We start from the raw sequence: 23,037 nt of genomic DNA on the forward strand, positions 1-23,037 counted from the left end.
TGAACTTAAATCCTAGTTTAACTAGTTTGAGACGATCAAGAATGGTCAGCTACGATTGTAAAATTCTTGAAAAGGTGGTTATAATATCCATGGTACCAAAAACGGACAGTTATTCTGTTGAATACCAAAAATTACAAAAGAATATTTTAAAAATTACAAAAAATGTGAAACTTTTGAGAAATTTTAAATTAAAAAGCAAGTAAAAATTTTTCCCTTAGATATTTAAAATAATAAAGTATTTTTTTTACAGATTTTACGGATCGAGAGCCCTTGAACACCTTTTAATGTATCCAATGGACTTTTGGGATAGAATTTAAAAGTAATAAAAGTGTGTCATGTTTCTTGGTTTCTTGACGCCACAAATGTAATTTTTTATATAATGGTTTCATCCGAGATCAATAATTATTCTGCTAAACTGTTATGGATTCTTTTCACTACTCTATTTATTATGGCAATATGCTCAGGTACGTGGTATATAACAAATAATCTATTTCGTGTTATTTTGGGCCATGTGAGTTACAAATATATATATACATTTTTTAAACAAACAGAACAATATAATATATGAGAATTTCACAAAAAAAATGTTTTGAAGGAGACGAAACTAATTCCCCCTTTTTAACTCACATTGTACCAATTATAGATTTTATTATCAAATTATTCATGATGGAGTATGATCATTTTAATATTAGCTTTTAGCTTTTAATTTGCTTATATGAGATGATATGTGATGTGTTAAATTACTTTTACTCCTACAGTCTGTACCCCAAAACACGTTTTAATAGTGTCTAGCGGTTTCTCTTGTTCTTCCAACATCCTTTTCAATGCGCACATTTAGAGAAATCCAGTTTAATTCAATTTAATTAATTAACTAGATTTCTTTGGGCTGAATTACTAAAAGAAAGAAGAAAAACTTGTTGAAAAAACACGTAGTACTCCCTAGTCCTACAATATTCTCCTCGTAGTACTCCCTAGTCCTACAATATTCTCCCCGTAGTACTCCCTAGTCCTACAATATTCTCCCCGTAGTATTCCCTAGTCCTACAATATTCTCCCTGTAGTACTCCCTAGTCCTACAATATTCTCCCCGTAGTACTCCCTAGTCCTACAATATTCTCCACGTAGTACTCCCTAGTCCTACAATATTCTCCCCTTAGTACTTCCTAGTCCTACAATATTCTCCCCGTAGTACTTCCTAGTCCTACAATGTTCTCCCCGTAGTACTCCCTAGTCCTACAATGTTCTCCCCGTAGTACTCCCTAGTCCTACAATATTCTCCCCGTAGTACTCCCTAGTCCTACAATTTTCTCCCCGTAGTACTCCCTAGTCCTACAATATTCTCCCCGTAGTACTCCCTAGTCCTACAATATTCTCCCCGTAGTACTCCCTAGTCCTACAATATTCTTCCCGTAGTACTGCCTAGTCCTACAATATACTCCCCGTAGTACTCCCTAGTCCTACAATGTTCTCCCCAAATCAATTTATATTCATCTCTAGGGGGAGCATTTAGAATGTATGGAGAGCAAGAAAAAAGATTGCGATGCGCTTCATGCCAAAATGCATCGATCTTACACACTTTTATTTAAATCCAAAATTGTGTTCTACTTTGCTAACAATTTTGATACACGATTTATCTCAAGTTTACCCATGCAGAGGAGTATTCTTGTTTTTGTGGCTCATTAGTTTCGAAGAGACATTTCACATGGATAGGACATTTGAAAACATTTCAGATAACTGTTTATCACGTTTTATAATTATTAATTTTCATTTTATTTATTTAAATAATTTATGAATTGTTCAGCCGTGAAATGTCTTTCCATTAAATATCCCAAAACCTATTACTTTTTTAGTTTTGATTACACATCTACTGTTTGGCACCTACCAATTTAATCTAGAGAACCCTAGACACATGTTTGTCAACAACGTAGACAAATCCAAAGTTTTCAAGCTCAAGGTACAACATATTTTTAAATTACATATTTTGGACGTTTTTTAGAAATAATAACATTTCCAGGGATGAGCAAAACGTTCGAATTTTGCCTTCTTGGCTTCAATGTTAATTTAGAGGAATCTACGCCAATTTAAAATTCCAATCATGTTATTACCTAAAATTTTATTTGGCTTTAATTTCTAGAAGCAATTTATTTTGAAATTTATTTTTTATGTGATAGAAACGGAAAATAAAAAAACGAAAAGTCCGCACTGAACGTTATATTCAACAGTCTTTGACCAAAAGTTTCCCAATACTTTTTTATAGGTAAAGGCGTCTATGAGCAGCTACTTTACAAGAGTTGGTAATTACAGTTGCTTTAGACAAGGAACGTCTGTGCAGATGTCAAAAAAGCAGCAGCGCTGTTGTTGCAAACCTAATTTTTTTGGCAAGTAAGTTTTACTACAAAACTAAATAATTAACGCTACTTTCTTTTAAAAGAACGCACTTATAAGAATATATTAAAAGTGTGGACTTACGTTGAAGATGCACATATTTAGATATATCACAACCTTGTGTACAGTACAGTCATAAAAAGTTGGGGGGAAATAAAAGTCGTTTTTGTCGGTATCTTCCTAGACTGTAAGACACAAACACCGAGATTCGGTTAGACTCTCTAGAACTGCTGTATACAGCTGTATATACTTTAACACGGTAACATTAGGGGTCAGGTTTTCTCCCCTTGGTTTTAAAATGTTCCCTGAACCCTACTAATGATAGCTACAGTAAGAACCTGAAGACGACTTGTAGACTCAAGTTATAATGACCCCAATGAACATGAGACACAAAAATTGTGCAGTGTGTAAACAGATCCATTTCCTTTACTAAATTCAACTAGTCAATATTTAAGTGACACATTATTTAGAGATTGCGGGATTCCAGAATTGATTTACAACTCTACTACGGCAATTGATCGAATCAAATACTCCCAACGAAAAAGGAAAATGGCCAGAAATTATATTACTACATTGTATATTTAGATTTTGTTTAAATGTACTTTAAAACATTATAATCTAGTTTTGGGTCACTTCATGATGCTTATTATGGTTCAGAATTTTTTACCCTGTATTTTATTTAAAATTAAGGTGCAGTAAAAATTGAAAAAATCATTGAAAATTTGATTTCACAATCCCTCAAGCAAATCAAAACCAATAGCTATGTTTCCTGCTTCAAACTTGTTTATGAGAAAAATAAGAAACAGCCTTTCAGTAAATGCCATTTTATTTCCTAACCTCTTTCTAAAAACAAACTTTTTTAATAAAAAGTTATTATCATGAAGAAAACAGCCTAGTCCTTCATCTTACAGCGCATTGGACTGCTATTTAGTGTTTTTAATGAACAAAAAAACTATTTAAGAAATGATGAAAATCATTAAATTTCTTGAATTTGCTTAATGTCATGCATGCTTTTGTGTACATCTGAAAACAATTGGTACTGCAAAGATAAATATTCACTCGCAGGGTGGTTTGTTTACAACTGGAGTAAAAAGAACTATTTATAATCATAGTATTTATAGTATTACTGTAGAATATAGAGAGATTTAATTTTACGTTGTTTGGATGCCGTGCAGGGTGTTGCGTTGTCTCCTATATATGTATGCAGGGGGGCACGAGGAGGGCCTCCGCCCCCCTCCCCTCCTCGCGTGCCTCCCCTGAGGCGGGGAATCCATATAAAAAACTTAAAAATCTTACTTTTGCCCTTAACTAAAAAAGTTTCATTAAAAAGCTTTAATCAATACTGCCTTCAGTGTAAATATATCTTTGATATCATTATTTATAATTATACAATATGTATTGTTTCTATGAAAATAATATAGACATTTTTAAGGAAACGTTTCCATCTCTATTTTTCAACCATTGAAGCATACATCACAATATTAAGAAGTGTCTGCTGAGTCCACTTAAAAAAATAAGGTTAACAATTTATTAACACTTGTTATATGGAAGTGTTTATATGACCGAAGAGTTTACATAGTTAAAAAGGTATCAATATTTTTTCAAAAAAGATTTTTTAAGGGGGGGACTAAAGTGCCCCCTCCCCTCTACACAAATGCTCTCGTACGCCCCTGTGTGTATAATACATAAACATTAGGCCAGGCCTCCAGTAATTGCTCACAGATGCTACTTTTCTTTTGAGAAGTTATACTTATTCACAACTAACACAATTGAAAACGGGATTGTTCGGTGATTTTGGACGATTCTCGGAAAATGTTTTTGTTTTGTCAAATATTCTTCGATTTTTAATTTTTGTAATTATATTTTGGAAACTAGAGAACAATGTCTACGTGTAAAAGTGCATTAAACCCAAAAAAATAAAATCTAAAAAATGTATTGAGAGGTTTCCTGCAAAAATCGTCGTTTTTTACTTTTACTCACCTGGGTGAAAAAAAAACACCTTCAATAAAAAAATTATTTTAATATAGATAATCCTAAGCATACTGTTTTAGAAAAAAATAAGTTGTTCAATGGCTAAGATATGGTCGTTTTGATTTTTTTTTGCAAAAACCAAACTTTTAACAAATTCAAGTTTTATCCTCTGTTTGAAATACGACAATTGGTTGGATTCTCTCAAAACCCTTTTTGAGGACTGATTTACATGAGGCTTGTGAAAGAATGAATTGTTTTCTAGTTTATAAAACTTTTGAAATATTTTTTTATTGATTCAGTGTTTGATAATTTGTGTAAAAATCATCAAAAATTATCGTAGCTTCGCGATCTCTCATTGGCCAAGAGCAAAGGAATTGAGTCTCTGCCATAAACTCAAGTTTTCTAATCCCTATATATCTTAGCAACCGGAGCTTGTAAACCTTTGATATTTCAAACTTGAATTATTTTACATAAAATGATTTATAGTTTGAAATATCTAAGGTATGTGACATTGGGTTGCAAAGGAATTGAGTTTTTGCCACAAACACAAATTTTCTAATCCCTTTATCTCTGCGACCAGACATTTCAAACTTTTATTATTTGAATCAACATAATTCATAGTTTGAAATATCTAAGGTCTATGACATTGTATTTAAAAGATATAGGGATTAGCAAATCAGAGTTTTTGGCAAAGACTCAAATCCTTTACAGTGATTAGAAAATCAGAGTATGTGGCAACGACTCAACTTTTTTACAGTGATTAGAAAATCAGAGTATGTGGCAACGACTCAACTTCTTTACAGTGATTAGAAAATCAGAGTTTGTGGCAAAGACTCAACTCCTTTACAGTGATTAGAAAATCAGAGTATGTGGCAAAGACTCAATTCCTTTACAGTGATTAGAAAATCAGAGTTTGTGGCAAAGACTCAAATCCTTTACAGTGATTAGAAAATCAGAGTATGTGGCAAAGACTCAACTCCTTTACAGTGATTAGAAAATCAGAGTTTGTGGCAAAGTTTACAGTGATTAGAAAATCAGAGTTTGTGGCAAAGACTCAAATCCTTTACAGTGATTAGAAAATCAGAGTATGTGGCAAAGACTCAACTCCTTTACAGTGATTAGAAAATCAGAGTTTGTGGCAAAGACTCAATTCCTTTACAGTGATTAGAAAATCAGAGTATGTGGCAACGACTCAATTCCTTTACAGTGAAAAGAAAATCAGAGTATGTGGCAACGACTCAATTCCTTTACAGTGATTAGAAAATCAGAGTATGTGGCAACGACTCAATTCCTTTACAGGGATTAGAAAATCAGAGTTTGTGGCAAAGACTCAATTCCTTTACAGTGATTAGAAAATCAGAGTATGTGGCAAAGACTCAATTCCTTTGGTAAACCTATTTTTATCCGTAGGACTGCATGATATATTGATTAGTACTTCATGGAAGGATTAATTATACAAACGTTCCGACCTCCATGGTTAACAATCTATTAATGATTAAACATTGTTTATTGGTTCTAAATTTAAAATAATTCAGATTTTGCTTAGTTTTATGTAGAACTGATAAGAAGAAAAACAGCAGTTTTTTGGAGGGCCGCCATAAAAAAAACTTAAACATACAATTCAAAACAAAAAAAATTTCAATTTGCAAAATGGTTGTCTTGTTGAGTCCGGATCTGACCGTATTGAATTTCTGGATGTAGTCTGGCTCCTAACCATGCTGTCACTGGTTGTGAACGTGAACACCTTGAATACTTTCTTGTCTCAGCTGAATAATGGTTCCTTTGTGGCCCCTTTTCCTCTTTTTAGCCTCATTTTCTGTTTCTCCTGTAAGTATTAAGATTTATAAGGACAAACTTATACCCTTTCCTACTTTAGATCAAGTATAATGATGTTTTTATGTTTAGTAATGACCCAACAGCAGCCATGATACTTTAGTTAAATTGAACGAAATTTAGTTTTCATAGTCTCATCCTGAAATATACTTTGTGGCTGAACCAGATCTTTATTCATCTGAGCAGCTATTATCATTTTCTTCTTCATACTGGTTTTTGTTGAACTAAAAAAAACTCTTTCCATCTTTCCACTTCAGCTCTGTTTATCGTTTTTTTTGCATGGGACAGAAATTTAAACATTTTTTAAAACTTCTTCTTAATATCTATTTAGACTTACTGAGGTATAGTTTGTTATATTTAGTTAGTTAGAAAAGGTTAAATTACGTTTTTCTTCTTAAATGTTGTTTAAATTAAGAAAACCTAACCCTGGCCATTTCTTCCTGTAAATATAGTCCTCGACGCCTTATCTCTGCCTTTCCAATCAATCATGAATTTGATCTTTTTGAGACCCGATTGAATATGCATTATCACATCGTCGACATATTTTTTGTTCAAGAATCAAGTTTTTCAAACTCTGGAGGTGAGTTTTCTATCTTAATTTTTCGTAAGTATTAGCAAATTTGTATTTAAAAATTTATTAGGAAATACTGGAAAGGAATTGATTTTTTTGCCACAAACTCTGATGTTCTAATCCTAATATCTTTGCCATCCAGTGTCGTAGACCTTATATATTTCAAACTATAAATTCTGTTAGATCAAATAATCTAAGTTTGAAATGTCTAAGGTTTTCGTCATCAGGTTGGACAGATATAGGGATTAGAAAATTCGAGTTTGTTGCAAAGACTCAACTCCTTTAAAGATAATATTCCAAATCGCGCAAAACGGCAATTTCACCACTTTTATTTGATTAATTACATAAAAATTTGAATTATTTTGTTCCTAACTAAGCAACTAGAAATATTTCGATTTAAATTACATTTTAATCAAAAATTTGGAATCCAACATTGTATTCACAATGCCAGGGGTTTTTAAACTGCTTTGTCGAAAACATTTTTTAATAGCTAGGAATGCATGCAAATCAAAATTATTGAATTTTTTATTCAAAAATAGAATAATTCATTAAGAATGAATATTGTTTCAGAAGTTTTGATTAGCATATATGTTTTTCTATTAGATTCAGATTCAAAATTTAAAGTTAGCACATGAAAGAATAATATTAATTTGAAATCCTAGGTAACAAGCCTCTTCTATTGTTGGAGAAACTACAGTGCGGCTGGCTGAACCAGTTTCAGGAAAACTTTATTTCTAATATTTTTGCTAATTATTTCGCACCACAGCATGGACAACAGAAATCATTTGAGTTGGAATTAAAATTAAAATATAAATTTATATTTATGTATTATGTAGTGTAAACAAATGACTATTATGAAAAAAGTGAACCAGTAAGTTTTGAATGTCCTTTTTTGTTGGTTTTAATTTCACTTAATTATTCGATATATGGTTGCAAATACAGGACAAGCTCATCTACATCTTCAGAAACGATACACCAACAGAGGGATTTGAGTAAGTTTATAGAATAAAAAATAAAAAATAAAGCAAGGAATTTCTAGTTTCATAATCCATATCCTAAGTTTTGAAAATAAAAGTCAAATTCTTTTGTTAAATTAAGAATCAATATCTAAGGAAGCAAGATCAGCCCGCGCAAAATAAGTGTTCACTATGGTTTACAGGGTTACCCATAGTCAAGTTTTTAAGACAATGGCGCAACACAAAACGTTGGGGTGTATGACTTTTAACTAATCTTGAGCAGAACAAAATAATAGAAAGACTTTGATAACAAACTGGAAATAGATTTATTGATATTTCGTTTTTATTTGTATGCGTGAGCTTGTGCCCACAATCCTTATCCAAAAATAAATTATTATTAAAGTTAAAAAGAATCAATATCTTAAGGATTATGTAGAATAAAAATCATGCTTGGCTGATTGGCAATTTACAGAGTAGCAAGAACAATAATAATTAATATGTGTGAAGAAACGGGGTTTTAGCAGATGCTGATATGAGACGCTTCATTAGCAGAGAAGGTCTTAATCTCGTTCCAGGCATTGAAAAAGGTTTGTTTCTATTCCTCTAACAAAAAGATTTTATGTTTAGTTCATGAAATAAAACTAGGCAGTTGTTAAGTCAAATTAAGGTTTAATAAAACATTTTCTCGTCAAATTTCCTCCCTTCTTTTTACTAAAACGATATTTAACTCATTTTAAACTATCTATGTAGCAACGTTGGAAATATGTGAATCAAAATATTTGAAACTTAGAATTCTTCTTCCTACTTAATGGCTTATTTATTAAAATGATTTTCTCTAATGATTTAGACTCTAAAATGTTTGGGTTTTCCTAAAGTTTTTAGTAAAAGAATTCAAAATCGGGTCTAGAAATTTTTTTAAATTTCACACTAGCGTCCAGAAAAATAAGTTGAAATAAAGAATAAAGTAAATTGATAAAATAATAGTAATTATAATGATGTAAAAAATCAATCACTTTTCTTAACAATCAAGTTTACTAATAACGCCGTAATCTGTGTAAGCCAACATATCTAGGTTGCTAATAAGTTTGACGAACAGACAGACAGACTAAGATTTTTTGCTCTGCAACAGTCAATATCAAAATAATTCGTAATAAAATATGTTTGGTACCAATTAACTTTGCAGTCTAAAGCAACTATCCCCTCGGTATCCGCAATTCTTCTTATCTTATTGAAAAGTTAAGATTACGTTTAATTAATTCTATTTTAGATGACCTTTTCATTTATAACGATGGAGATGAGCTAATTTCGAGTGAGATCCTTTTATTTCTAAAGCTTTATGACGGAATTCCAAATATTATCGCTATCAAGTACATCTGGGCTATCTACGGTTTTTTTTGGCGCATACAGGTAATACTTTTTTTAATAATTGTACATGTTTAAACAACTGCCATGTGCTGGTTATTTATGTACAGAGAGTGTCTGTTATAAACCCGAATCTAGAAAAAGCCATATGATCAAATTTGGTATTGTTAGAAAGCTGTGTTTATAATGAATTTCATAAAGTAAACTGTTAATTAAGAGGGTGCCGCCATTTTTTCTATCATTTTCATTAAACCTTTCCAAGGGCAGGAGGATAGTTCAGTGAAAATTTATTCATTTCTTGCCCTGACGCCGCCATTTACACAATTCAGGAAAACAATACTCAAGCTGAACTGAATTTGTAGATGAAAATTGTCAAATTCGGCCATGAAAGGGGTTGCAATCCTATTCTCCTTTAGTCCGGGTCTGTGTACACGTTGTACAGCCTATTTTCTCATCTTTAAAGGTGAATTCCTTTAAAATCCAAGAGGTTGACCGGGGTATGTAAAAAATAACAGAAAAAATCTTTGGTGTTCATTAATCTTTCGGCCTCGTCCTCTTGTATTTCTTCATAACCCTCCCCCCCCCCTCGACCCTCGTTATGATAAAAATAACCTCTCGTGATTGAAATATTCCAGGTTTCAAATACAGCTCAATAGAATATTTTGTCGACTTTCTTAATTTAAAGATCTACAGTTTTTACAAATGAATCACCCTGTAATACAGTTTTTACAAATAAATCAGCCTGATAATACAGTTTTTACAAATAAATCACCCTGTAATACTGAATCTTATCCCATAAAATAAGCTCATTGTTTTAATCACCAAACTTTCTAATAATGAAACCAATTTTCATCTTCTTGAATAATTTTCAAGTTTAGTAACATTTTCGGTTTTATACCAGACAAGAAGAAAAGATATTTTTGACAATCTTTTTTAGTCCCAAACATATTGGGAGATTAAGTTTCATGAACATATTGGGAGATTAAGTTTCATGAACATATTGGGAGATTAAGTTTCATGAACATATTGGAAGATTAAGTTTCATGAACATATTGGGAGATTAAGTTTCATGAACATATTGGGAGATTAAGTTTCATGAACATAATTACGAGAAAAAATGGTTTAATCCCAGTGAAAAATGATATCTTACATGAAATAAAAAGGTTTCAGACCATTTTGGCAAAATTAACAAATTAAAAGTTTTCTCTTTTGAATTTAAATATTACGTAAGCGTCCTTTAATTCTAAATTTCTAAACAATTAAGGAACTGAGTCTTTACCACAAACTCAAATTTTCTTTTTTCCTAAATCTTTGAAACCTTATAGTGTACAACTTTGATATTTCAAACTTAGACTATTTGATCAAAGGTGAATGATATTAGGGGGATAGAAAATCAGAGGATGTGAAAAAAACTCAATTCCATTACTGGTTTGCTTGAATTTAATGGATAACGAAGTTACTGTTTAAAAGAAAAATAAAATTGTGCAGGAATTTGTTTTCCCACATCAAAAGCACTTCGAGCCTGCTGTTTTGACGATGCAGTTTTTTAGAGATTTCTACAACTGCGATGCATCTCAGGTTAAAAAAAGACTTTTAACATATAAACCAACAGTTTATCAAGATTTTGACAAAAATATTTTAACTAATTTCCTACATAGAATCCCCACTGAAAAGATATTTTGGTAAAAGTTTCCAAAAACTCTTGCCAAGAAGATATTTTACAGCCTTTTCATGGTCTATTATCAGTCTGTTTTTATCCATTAAAAGTAAATTTATGTATTTACTATTTTTACTTCTTTATTGTTTCGTTAGTTTTGTATTTTTTGTTGGATTTTAAATGATCGAAAGAAGATTTGCTTAGTTTATTGCGTTTAGCTATTTTGATTAATTTTCAGACTCTTTGAATTTTACTTTCTAGGATTTAGGAATATTGTGATATTTTTTGTCATTAACAGTTGTGAACCTCATCTTAATCTTTTTTGTGAGCCTCAGCTTTTAATTTTGGAAAAAGGTCTTTATTAACTTTTAGTCGCCCGATGCTTCTATTTGTTGTAAAAGTGTGTCGAATATTCTAAAATCTCTCTGTATACTATAGAACACCAAATGTATTCCAAAAAAGGCGAATTTAAGCTATGAAACATTAGATTTTTTCTTATGTGGCTTTCAGAAATCCAAGGTATGCAAACCCTTTTTAATCATTAATTGTTCGAAGTTGAGAGATTTTCGAATATTCGACAAAATCTTACCTCAATTAGGAGTTTTTGACGAGAACAAATTTGTTAACCATTAATTTCAAAACCTCTATAAAATGTCGTCTTATACTGGAATCTCCTGTCGGAGACAGCCAAACCAAATTTTCAGCCCGCAAATTCATTTTTTAGGAAATAAAGATTTTGTTATCGAATTTCTGTGACGGGGTTACTCTGTTGTGTGTGTATTGTTCGGCCTTCGGGAAAGAATCGTCTGGGGATAATAAACACCCCTTTCAAAATCCTAACCGGCCTATTATCCGGATTTATCTAGCGTGTTGCTGTTATCTGTCAACAAAATTACTTAAATGATTCATTCCGAAAAAATGCTATGTAAAAGCGCACAACTTTGAGTCTTTTGAACAAGATTTTAATGATTTAAAACACTATTCCTGTATTTTTTTGTTCACCTCATAAGTTCATGCTTTTTATTAAAGATACGTTCTGCAAACTACCTGGTACAAACGACTAAGGTTGAATTATACAAGAAACAGAAGAAAGAAATCGGTCCACTTAATGTAATAAATGGCGGATGGCATTGCAGCTGGTGTTTTACACCGCAAGGAATCAGGTAGATAATGGAAGCATACGAGGATTTTCCGGATTTAGAATATCCCTTTTATGTTTATATTGTTAACATGGATGAAACCAAGGATGTAATGCAAGGAAAGTTATTTCAGAAGTGTACGCATCTTTTGTACTGCAGTGTACTGTCTCTGGGCGGTAATGCAAACACAAGACGGATGTCAAAGCCTGACATGGGATCCATCTTTCACATAAAAAAATCAATGAAATATTCTGGTCATAGGATACTATTATGTGAATTATCAAAATTATCAAAATTTAATGCTTTTAACCTTCTCGGATACTAAACAAACCATTATGCATCTATTCTTGTTTACAAATTCCGCCCAAAGAGAATTGGTTTCAATGTGTACGCAGAGTAATACACGACCGCAATTAACTTTCCTTGCATTACACCCTTGGATGAAACATAAACATAAAAATATAACTATCAATATTTCAACATTCATCCAAGCTAATTAGTTATGATGAAAACATCATTCGTTATTTGTCTCCAGTAAAATTGGCAAATGAAAAATTGAAAATAAATACATAAATATAAATATTTTCAGACAAAAACTTATTGATGCTCCCAAATCTGATTATCCGAGGTATTGACATTTTACATAACTTAACCTTCAACCTTTGTTTCCACTCGTAACTTTTGGTTTTAACTTTAACTTTTAGAAAAACAATTTTAAAGAAGGCTGATATTTACTTCTATCCAAAGGGTATTTTTACTTAAAAACTGGTTCACCAGACCTGTTTTTAAGGAGCTTTTCCATAGCAAGCATAAACCCAGAGAGGTAAAAACCTCTGTTCTCTAGGTTAATTTAGGCATCCCTCTTCAATTTCCTTCCATTTCTTAATTTTCTTATGTGTTTATGCTTAACTTGGGTTTGCCATTTTATTTCTGTCTCCAGTCATCAAAATAAATTAAAGATAAAGGAAGAGTGAAACTTTTTTTAATCAAAAATTCTTTTTGATCCAGCAAAAAATATACAGTAGCAAACTAGAAGCGTTTTTTCTGTATTAGTGTTCAAGGGAATTTTACGATTTTTTTCTCGCTTACATTAGCTTTTGAACTACACAAAAAATATGGATATAATAAAACGTTATTAATTTGTTCAGATTTGGTGATTTTCCTGGTAAAACCGACGTAAGTTATATTCGGAAGTTAATTAAAGAAGGAGTATACTTTGACCTTTCCAGATTTAGAAACACATCCGAAATAAGTCTAAGTCAGGTACTTAATTACAACTTATACTAGAATTAAAAGTTTAATAATAATTTAGAAATACAAAAAGAACATAACCATGTGTTTTTACAGGATCCTGCATATGCTCCCCCTTTTATAATTCAGAACAAGGAGAGATTTCATTACTTGCTTCTAAACCCATACACAATAACTGGAAAACCACAATTCACAACTGCTAACACAAATGGGTCTTTCCAGATCCAAACCAATTCATAAAATCTATCTTTTGTATATATATATCATTATAGTTTACAAGAATTCTTCTATTTCATCTCATGATTCTTCTGTGTTCTTAATCATCTTCTTTCATTTAAAGGGACTGTAAGGGAAAAATGAAAGGGGGTATAAGCTGAAAGCTAATCACTTTAGCTCTTGATCGTGACCCATGAAAGTTTTATCTGATTTTCCTGTCTCGAGAAATTGATATAAAACTGTGTTAAAATTATACGAAAGTTCATATATGTAAAATTTAGAAAATCTTAAACTTAAATCACGTGACCAGAACTATCACCAATAACAGAGCAGTATACTGGTCACGTGTCTCCGCCTGTATCACGTGACCACTTTACTGCACTGCCATTGGTGGAACTTCTGGTCAAGTAACACGGAAGTATAAATAATATTATGAATTAAATCTATTAAAAATAGAAATAACAAATATAAATTTAGAATTGGAGTAAACCTAAGTTAGAATTAGCTTTCTCTGCGATATCATAGTTTTCAGATTGGTTGCTTATTTGCTGAATTTGATCTATTTAAACCCTCTACTTTTATACAAAATTGTATATATATTAATTTTCGTATAAATTTGACAAAGTTGTAAATCAATTTCTCGAGATAGGAACATCAGATATAACTTTCATAGGTCGCGATCGAGAGCTAAAGTGATTAGCTTTCAGCATATACTTCTGAATTAATTGGTTATATGCCCAATCCTTCCACATACATAAAGCTGTAAGGTCTAATTCCCAAAATCTTAGATCTTAGTTTTTTTTCCTTTATAGATCTGAAAAATACATGGCAACTTCTCCAGATGGATTACTTAAGAAGTTAAACAAAATATAATTTGGTAAATAAAAAGCGTATATAAGAAATAAATAAATTAGATTAAAAAATAAAAATGCAATGCATTCATAATTATTTTTAAATGTTTATTTTTAAGTAGAAAAATATAGCCATTGGAATTTTCTGTAATTAAATCAGTATATATAAAGTTGTAATCTCTGCTTGTTTCTTTTTGTATGTCCGACTATAACCCCTTGACCGATTGGCCTCAAACTTTGAGTTAAAAACACAGAAATGTTCTTAGATTGGTTTTAGGATTCTTAATTGAGTGGGTCCACTTTTATAGGGAAAAATCACTAAAATCGTAATTTACGACCAAGTGCGGGTAAACGGCGGAATTAACTATGAGTAACCTGGGCAACGCTGGTTTCCCAAGCTAGTGTGATTATAATTTTGGGGATAAATCAAACAAGACTTATTTGTAAGATGAATAAAACTGTACAAACATTTATTTGAACGAGAAAACAAGAATTTAGAAGTGGACATATTTCTACGTAATGACTGAAGAGTGAAGATGCCTTAAAGTCGCCTTTCTAGTGCTATTTATGAACATTGATTTGACTCCTATTTATAGAAATGATATCATCAACATGAGTTAAATATCAAAAGAAAGGACAAATACTCGGTAGATATAAAGAGAGTGAGATCAGTTAATAAAGAAAGTTGGATAGACAGACAGAGAAAGCAAGTATTGCCGGCCGATCTCATTCAGTAATTTGACCAGCTTCAGCTGCTTGTGTTATCCTTTTTTCTTGCAAAGTATTTAAGCAACAGTGTTTTAGTTTCAGAATATACCTATAGCCGAATTAAAATATTTAAAGAAAGGACAATATAAAGAATTTTTAATCAATTTAAAACCAAACCAATCTTTATATAAGGTTTAATATTATGTTATTTTCCATTCTTAACATTTTGCACAAATCCAGACCTGAATTCATGATTCGGTTTCTAGGAATTGCTTGGGTTTCAATTTCTTGAATCCGAATAAAATGCGAATACCAAAAACTGTCAAAAAGAATTTTAAAGCTTTGAATCGTTTATAGCGCGCTAAAAATGGAAAGTCAACTACAATTAATTAATAAATATTTGATTAAATCAAGATTTTTTGGATTCTTATATACATAGAATTGTGTATAGGAGGAAAGCTAGGTCACTGAGTGTCCATCTTTCAAGAAACGATTTTAACTTTAAAGGGTAAAATTTATCGCAATCGTTTTTTCGTTCATCATAAAAAATAAAAATGTTGCAAATTTCCGAATTTGATGTTCTACATGTGATACATTTCTGGTCTTATTGGTATTTCACAGTATGAATTTGGTCAATATGTAGTATTTCTTAGTCGTTAAAAACTGTTCTGGAAAAATTTCAATAAAATATCATTATACATTAAGATGTGCAAACATTAGGTTTCAGCTTCTTCCGTTGTCAACTTTACTGCTAAAGCTTTTAAAAAGCATACACCTCTATAAAAAGTTATAGTACACATATTAACTAGTTTGATAAGAATCGATTCTTCATGAAAATTGTTCCTATTTTTAGCCAAACAAGTTTTTCTATAATTCACAATTATGGAAAAGATATTGCAGAAAATAGTGGAGGCCAATTAGCATAAAAAAATTTTAATTTTCTTTAAAGAGTAAAATATATTTTGTCTCTAAAAATATTAAAATGTTTGCATTTCCTAACACTTAGATAATTTTTTATTTGAATGTTCTCCTGTTTCCGAACCTAATTAAACAGGAGAAGTAAATTTATGCACTCAATTAAATTGAAATATACTTAATTCTTTAAAAAAATACTTAATCAAAAAAGTGCTACTTGTGAATGTTTTCTACAAAACAATACGAAATTTGAAATGTTCTTACAAATTACTTGCAATAATATTTTCCTTTGTGAGTTTTGTTGTAACTTCTTTGGGCATATGCCGTAGTATTATTGTAAACGAGATACACAGAAATCTTGAAAAGATGACATCTAGTGTCCTATCTGTTATTTTATTTAATCTATGACTCTGAACAAGTTTATAAAGTTATAAAGTCGATTGTTGCGTTTATTTTGGGAGCTTTAAATTCAGGAGACAAAAATGTACATTTCTTTTTGAAAAATGGAATTTGGGTATTTCATCTATAGTCGCAGCAAGTTTAGTAGATGGAGGAGTGGAACACCTGTTGAGCAAAAATAATAAGCGGTATCCTTGTTCTAAACTAGATGTATCTATATTTGTTTGTTGACGATATTAAGAAATGTTAACTTTTCAATCGCATAAATTAATTTATTTTAATCATAAACTTTAAGAACATAATATGTTGAGTCGAAAACATATGAAGGAGTAAATAAAACATATGAAGGAGTAAATAAAACATATGAAGGAGTAAATAAAACATATGAAGGAGTAAATAAAACATATGAAGGAGTAAATAAAACAAAAATGTCTCAAAGTTCTCAATTTGTTTATACTTTAAACAAGTCAAGGCTCAGTTAGATTTATAAACAAAAAAATAAACATGTAACACTAAAAATAGATTTTTTCGTATGAGGATCAGTAATGTCGTTCTTTTTGTCCTCTTGAAAGGAAACTCTGCCATACAAAAACTCTTCTCGTTTTGACTGGAATTTTCTCCTAGCAGACACATCTATGACAAAAAAGTTATAATATTTATTTATTTGAACTATTTTCATGTTTATTTGAACCACTTTTTTATATCCAAATTGTTCATATTTTAAGCTATTTTGGATATATATTTTAACTTTAGTTGGTTATATTTTTAACTTTTATTGTCCATATTTAGCTTCTTAAAAATAGTTCAAATCATTCAAATGATTCAAATGTTAATTATAAATACACGTACCTGTTAGCATTTGAGTACAGGGTGTCCCAAAAACAAGGGAATTCAGTGACGAATTCGATATCGTCTTTGTTATGAATTGGCATTGTAATACCTAATTTCAAAAGCCATCATATTATCATGTTTGCTAGAGTTTATTTTATGAAAAGGGTAAAAGACTGTAAAGATGTGTCTACACTGTCTCCGCAAGATGAACAGTGAAGACGTAAAAGTTTACTCAGTTTATATACTGCAATTTTCTTGTTTTACTATAAAGAACAACCGTGCAGTCAAAACATAAACAAACAAAATGTGAACGTAGCAGACGAAACTCTTACAGATTACAGCTTTCTCAGTGCTTTCCCATGTTTTTTATGACACCCTGTAGTTCAAACGATCAATATTTTAACCATAGATACAGATAGATAGCGCATACGACGACATTTCTCAACTTAATAGATATAAATTAATTCTACACAGATTGTTGATTGATATTCCATATACTTATTGTTTTTGTGGGTTAATTGTGATGTCAGCTAGTACATGCGGTGTGCGTGAGTTATGTAGAGAGCAATTTAAAAGTTTAGTCTCCTACTTAAATCCTTGTCGTTCTGAAATACTGCTCCGTGAAATATTGTTCTTCAAATAATTCCATTGCTGGTTATTTTATACTAAAACCCCTACTGCAAAGTTTTTTCTGGGGACACCCAGCAGACTAGACAATAAGTTAAAATTTTTTTTGCTACATTCCCCCTCTCCCCACTATGATGCAATAAAATGAATCCTGAGCAGTTGCGCAAATCCGATTCGTTTGGATTTTAAGTATAGAACTAAGAAATCAATCTTTTTGACCCATAATATCAATGTTCACTGCATACAATTTCAATATGTTTAAACAAATATTGAAATTAAGTCAAAACTTTTTGCAAAAGTTGAAGAATTGCATTTTGTTACTAGAACATATATATTGTATTGTTTATAAATATCATTTATATTGTATATATATCATATATATTGTATTTATATTGTATATATATAGCATATATATACATGAAAGAATAACAATGAGAGTAGAGTACACTTGAGTTTTAGCTACTTCTTTTATTTCAGAACAAATAGTTTGGAAGGGGTGAGAGTACGGCGAGGGAGGAAAGGCACATCACAACAGTTTTTCGTCAGTACCACAAATGGCGTCACAACTCACCATTACTTCTTCCGACGACACATTTTTTCGTCCGAAGGTTGCTTCTGTGATTTCAAATGTATTTTGTTATGCCTTATATTTTTTGTAATTTAGGCAACGTCATGTTATTCAATATGGGTTGATTTTGTTTGAAATGAATATTGTTTGAAATGCATATTGTTTGAAATGCATATTGTTTGAAATGCATTTTGTTTGAAATGCATATTGTTTGAAAAGTGAACGGTATTCAAGCCCAATTGAGGAAAGAACGGAAAACATGTGTGCGCCTCACCTGTTTTTGTCCGGACTAGAGCACTTTTCTGTTGTTTTCTTATTTTACTCCTATCCTGCAACTTTCAGGTTATATTGGGCTAGGAGTTTTAGATTCTACAACTAAATATTTACATTTTTATAGTATGGAACAGAGCAATTGGTTTGGATTTGCTTGAGGGATTATGAAATGCCCTTACATTGTTTTAAGCCTACTGTACCTTCATAAGATGTTTTTCTTTAAAAAAACAGGATAAAATAGCATAAACCATTATATTCAAATATTGAATATTGTAGTTTAAAGTATACTGGACGAACAAAAGGTGTGGTCGGATGAACATGGTGAATTTTGACGTCATTTGCGGTCGGACGAAAAAATGGTATGGTGTGCCTTCGCTCCCTCCTACACCATTAACTATCAATTTTTTCGGCCGCTAAATACAGAATGGTTACATTTTAAAACAATATTAAATGCTAATATCTTCATCTTCTTTTGAAAAGGGGGGCAAATTTGTCGTTGCACCCCCCATTTAGGAAAAAAGGGGCTGCACAGCTGTACCCTTGCACCCTAGCTATGGGCCTGAACAAAATGTATATACTATATTTCTTCAGAATCTCGCAATCATAAATTAATTAAAATAACAAATAGGACACTAGATGTCGTCTTTTCAAGATTTCGATGAAACTCTTTCACAATATCTCTGAGGCAGAAGCCCAGAGGAGTTTCCCGCATTTGTCATAGAACAGGCTCTCTCTGTCTTGTAATTCTACCCCGACTGCCGGACTGCGCGAAACTCCTCCAGGGTTATTGTGAACGAGTTTCATCGAAATCTTAAAAGACGACATCTAGTGTCCTATCTGTTATTTTATTTAATCTATGCTCGCAACCTTTCGTTTCAGTGTAAACGAATCTGAGAAGAATCATGTGAAGTATTTCATAAGGATTTATCTCTAAAAAAGAAATATATCTCCTACACAAGTGTTAAAGTGTCTCATATTGAACTGCAAACAGTAAAGAAAATGTATCTTATAGTGTAGGATTGAAACTTTTTTGAATAATTATCCATTTCGAAAAAAATGCATCGCTTTCTAAGTTTCATTTATTTAAATGACCAGAAACTTGTTTTTGCTCTAAAAATATTCCAACAAATGTCCTGCAGTTGATAACCTGAAACTTTATTTTGTCCCTCACTACACCTTGAGACAAATTAATATAATCTTATAAATCTTAAAGGGTGAACCTAAAGAAACCACACATAATACAAAATCTTCTCTAATTGTTTAATGCATTATGATTCAAACAGTTTTATTGGATATATTTTAGTGGCTACATATATATTTGAGCATTTTGAAACTTTTAGTAGTCTTCCTTCTGGATTTGACGGCCTTCTTTGTCTATAACAGCTTGTAGTCGGTGGGGCAGAGATGCCATCAAATGTCTACATAGAGCCCTATCATCATCAATCTCTCTCCATGCTGCAATGATGGCTCTCTTCAGCTGTTGGTCATTAGAGCATTCTTTTTCAGCAACCTTTCCCTTAAGAATACTCCAAACATTTTCTATTGGCCATAAGTAGTGATTTTGGCACTGAAATCAGTATTTATGATCTTTCCCCACTTTCTGTCATTCCTCACTCTTCTCCCATAAACACTAAGGAACATCCTTGCACACTCCACACGCCTCTCCTTTGCTAATCTGACATTTTCTGTACCTTACACTTGTGGTATGCCTTATATCCATATTTTTTCATGATTCTTACAACTGATGTTTGAGAGACTCCAACTCTTTTAGAAACAGGCCGGGGGCTCCTGCGTTCCTAATTGTTCATCAGTCTCTTCACCTGGGCAATCTTTCTTCCTGAAACAGAGGGTCGTCCGTTCCCCTCTAGGTGATCAGCACAGAACCCATGCATTGCAAACTTCTTCTTCTGGTAGACAACAAAGCTTCTCAGGCTTTCTTTTTTGATTGTATTGACAGTGTCTGGACCGGGAACTGCACCAAGACAGTCACGTTATTATTTTACCATCACTGGCATGTGGCTTTTTCTGGAGATAGGTCTCTATCTGTGATTTCAAGATGGATTTAAGCTTTTTATCCATTTTTTCTTGGTAGATTCACTATCAACTGGTCCCAAAATAATAGTTTTGCGAATTTTTATCCATATTATATGGTTTTTCATATTAATAATCCAAAAAATCAGTTTTGTGTGGTTCTTTTAGGTTCACCCTTTATCTCTGTTTGATATCTTTCCTATGAATATATTCGGTTTTCCAATCGTTATTTGATTTGAATGTTTTACTTAAGAATAAATGTCTGTTTCAGTAAAAATTATTTGATCTTTTAAAGGGGATTTTTTACTCAAAAAGAATAATCATTGCAAATTCTAGAATAAAATGTGTTGTTAACATCAAGACTTAAAAAAATGATGAACCTTCCTTTGCTTTGCCTGATTGCTTTAGCCATCCCAGGTTTGTATTTATCGAGTAGAAATATTTGCTATACATCTATTTTTATCCTTGCTTAGCCTCAACAAATATATCAATTTAATCTTTTTATCATTATTTTTTTCTCCTAGTGCAAGATTGTTCAAGGAAAAAAAGCATGTACAATGTTACCGACAAAGGATGATATTTTAATGACAACCTGAAGATAAAAATCGGAGTTTTGTCTGAAATGTAATCTTTCTATGGCATAATAAATGATTTTGCTAAGAAAGAAAGTTTAAAACTGCATAAAACCTTATGGAATGTTAAAGATTAATGACTGAATAAATTCCGTACATTCATCTCTAAAGTTTCATCCTATGTGGGTAACCCTGTAGCCCTGTAGGCCACAGTAAAATATGCAGCTAATCAAAGCGGATTAAATGCACGATACATTTAGGAAAAACGGAAGATATTCAGGGTACAGTTGATGGATCTCTAAGTTTAGTTTGTCCGCATGATTTAGTAGGTTTGATTTACTCAATTACTTTAAATTTTTAAAAGAAATCTAATCACATTGAACATTCTTATTCGATCTACAAAAAAATCTATTTTTCCAGAATGTGGGGAAATCCATTCAATCAAATGGTATCGGAACACAGACAGGCTTTTCGTTTACAGCCCATTTTCTGATTTTAGAAATTCAGAAGGGACAATTAAAGACAGGCAAGTATTAATTAAAAGTTAGGATTTAGAATTCTTACAATTTAGAAACAAATGCAATTTTTTATGATTTACTTATAAATGATTTGTTCAAAAACGTTCTATCAAGTGCAATTGCAAGAAAAACACTGACTTTACTATTTTTGTGGTTTTGCCGTTTTAGACGCAAACAATAGAACGTAATATAACCGCAAAAATTATACAAATTTGTTTTATTCTCTGTATTCAATGACAATATTCAAGATGAATTTAGATCCACTGTGATTGAGTCAGAATCAAGTTCTGACCTCATCATCAATGACCTTTTACTAACTGACAATGGAAATTACAGGTAACAAATAAATATTGTAAGGATAAAATATCTATTTATGCACATGCCTTGTGAGTTTTGTTATCATGTGGGACAAAACGACATGGGTTTTGCCGTGATTTTAGCTTTTTTGTTAAAATAAATATAATAAACCGAAAGCATACAAAAAGTAAACCTTGCAACAAAACATATAGTTTTCTAATTAAGAACACAGCAATACTAATAGAAACTCATGATATGTAAATTGTACCTGCATTCAAAGAGGATACAATGGTCAAGCCTGGACGGGGTAAAGGGGGTCTTGCTACAGTGTGGAAGAAAGGACTCACAAAATATGTCAGTAAAATCAAGTGTGATATCTTCAGAATCCAAGCTACAAAATTTAACTTTCCCAATGCTGAATTGTTAGTATTAAATTTATACTTTATGGTGGATTCCGAAAATAAGAACATGAATGATCTGGAACTACTATTGTGATTTTTCTAGACCTACACATTTTGTGCAAAGTATTAGAACATTTGCAGAGGAGAAAGGCTTATATATTTTCTGGAATCTGTCAGATAATGATCGAATTGAAGAAGTTAGTTACAGATACAGAAATACAGTGAACAATATAACTCACACTTCCACAATTGATCATTTCCTCAGTAATGTAAAATTTTATAGTTCAGTTACCAAAGCTGGTGTGATAATTCATCCAGATAATATGTCTGGACATCTTCCTATATTCTGTAAGTTTGATATGGATCAGCTTAATTTGAATGTAGAGAGCCAGCACACCAGCACACCAGCACACCAAAACCTAGCTGGAGTAAAGCATCTTTAAAGCAGCAAGTAAATTAAAGAAATAATTTAGATACAAGACTCTTCATTGTCAGAATTATAATGCCAGTATTGATGAATATGATATGTGAAGCTATAGATAATGCAGCAAAGTTGTGTCTACCAAAATCAGGAGTAGTGGCAAATGAAAAATCAAAAGGGATCTTAGGTTGGAATGAATATGTAAAACCATATCAGGCCGAAAGTAAGTTCTGGTTTGTTGTTTGGCAAGCAGCTGGGAGGCAAAGAGAGGGAGAACTGTTTAT

The 23,037-nt window shown here is 31.7% G+C and overlaps 3 protein-coding genes across 5 annotated transcripts in view; all 3 read left to right on the top strand.

Moving 5' to 3' along the window:
• Positions 1-254: 254 nt before the first annotated feature.
• On the top strand, positions 255-3,707 carry LOC111694738 (uncharacterized). The gene is made up of 4 exons (XM_023463734.1): positions 255-464; positions 1,851-1,954; positions 2,258-2,382; positions 2,856-3,707. The coding sequence occupies exons 1-4, from the start codon at positions 380-382 to the stop codon at positions 2,968-2,970; spliced, it is 429 nt and encodes a 142-aa protein (XP_023319502.1). The 5' UTR covers positions 255-379; the 3' UTR covers positions 2,971-3,707.
• Positions 3,708-5,685: 1,978 nt separating this feature from the next.
• On the top strand, positions 5,686-13,526 carry LOC111694722 (beta-1,4-mannosyl-glycoprotein 4-beta-N-acetylglucosaminyltransferase). The gene is made up of 10 exons (XM_023463712.1): positions 5,686-6,769; positions 7,423-7,481; positions 7,703-7,752; positions 8,224-8,303; positions 8,984-9,123; positions 10,567-10,656; positions 11,765-11,898; positions 12,464-12,502; positions 13,023-13,137; positions 13,222-13,526. The coding sequence occupies exons 1-10, from the start codon at positions 6,709-6,711 to the stop codon at positions 13,363-13,365; spliced, it is 912 nt and encodes a 303-aa protein (XP_023319480.1). The 5' UTR covers positions 5,686-6,708; the 3' UTR covers positions 13,366-13,526.
• A 7,333-nt stretch (positions 13,527-20,859) lies between these two features.
• The window catches only part of LOC111694724 (hemicentin-1), a 39,968-nt gene continuing 37,790 nt past the window's right edge, over positions 20,860-23,037 (top strand). For all 3 annotated transcript variants that reach the window (XM_023463715.1, XM_023463716.1, XM_023463717.1), the window contains exons 1-4: positions 20,860-20,961; positions 21,377-21,445; positions 21,537-21,642; positions 21,893-21,970. In XM_023463715.1, coding sequence (XP_023319483.1) covers positions 20,916-20,961; positions 21,377-21,445; positions 21,537-21,642; positions 21,893-21,970 — 299 coding nt within the window. In that variant the 5' untranslated portion in view covers positions 20,860-20,915. The remainder of the gene's footprint in view (positions 20,962-21,376; positions 21,446-21,536; positions 21,643-21,892; positions 21,971-23,037) is intronic.

Source organism: Eurytemora carolleeae, unplaced genomic scaffold (genome assembly GCF_000591075.1).
Source record: "Eurytemora carolleeae unplaced genomic scaffold, Eaff_2.0 scaffold195, whole genome shotgun sequence".
In the NCBI taxonomy this organism is placed as follows: Eukaryota; Metazoa; Arthropoda; class Copepoda; order Calanoida; family Temoridae; genus Eurytemora; species Eurytemora carolleeae.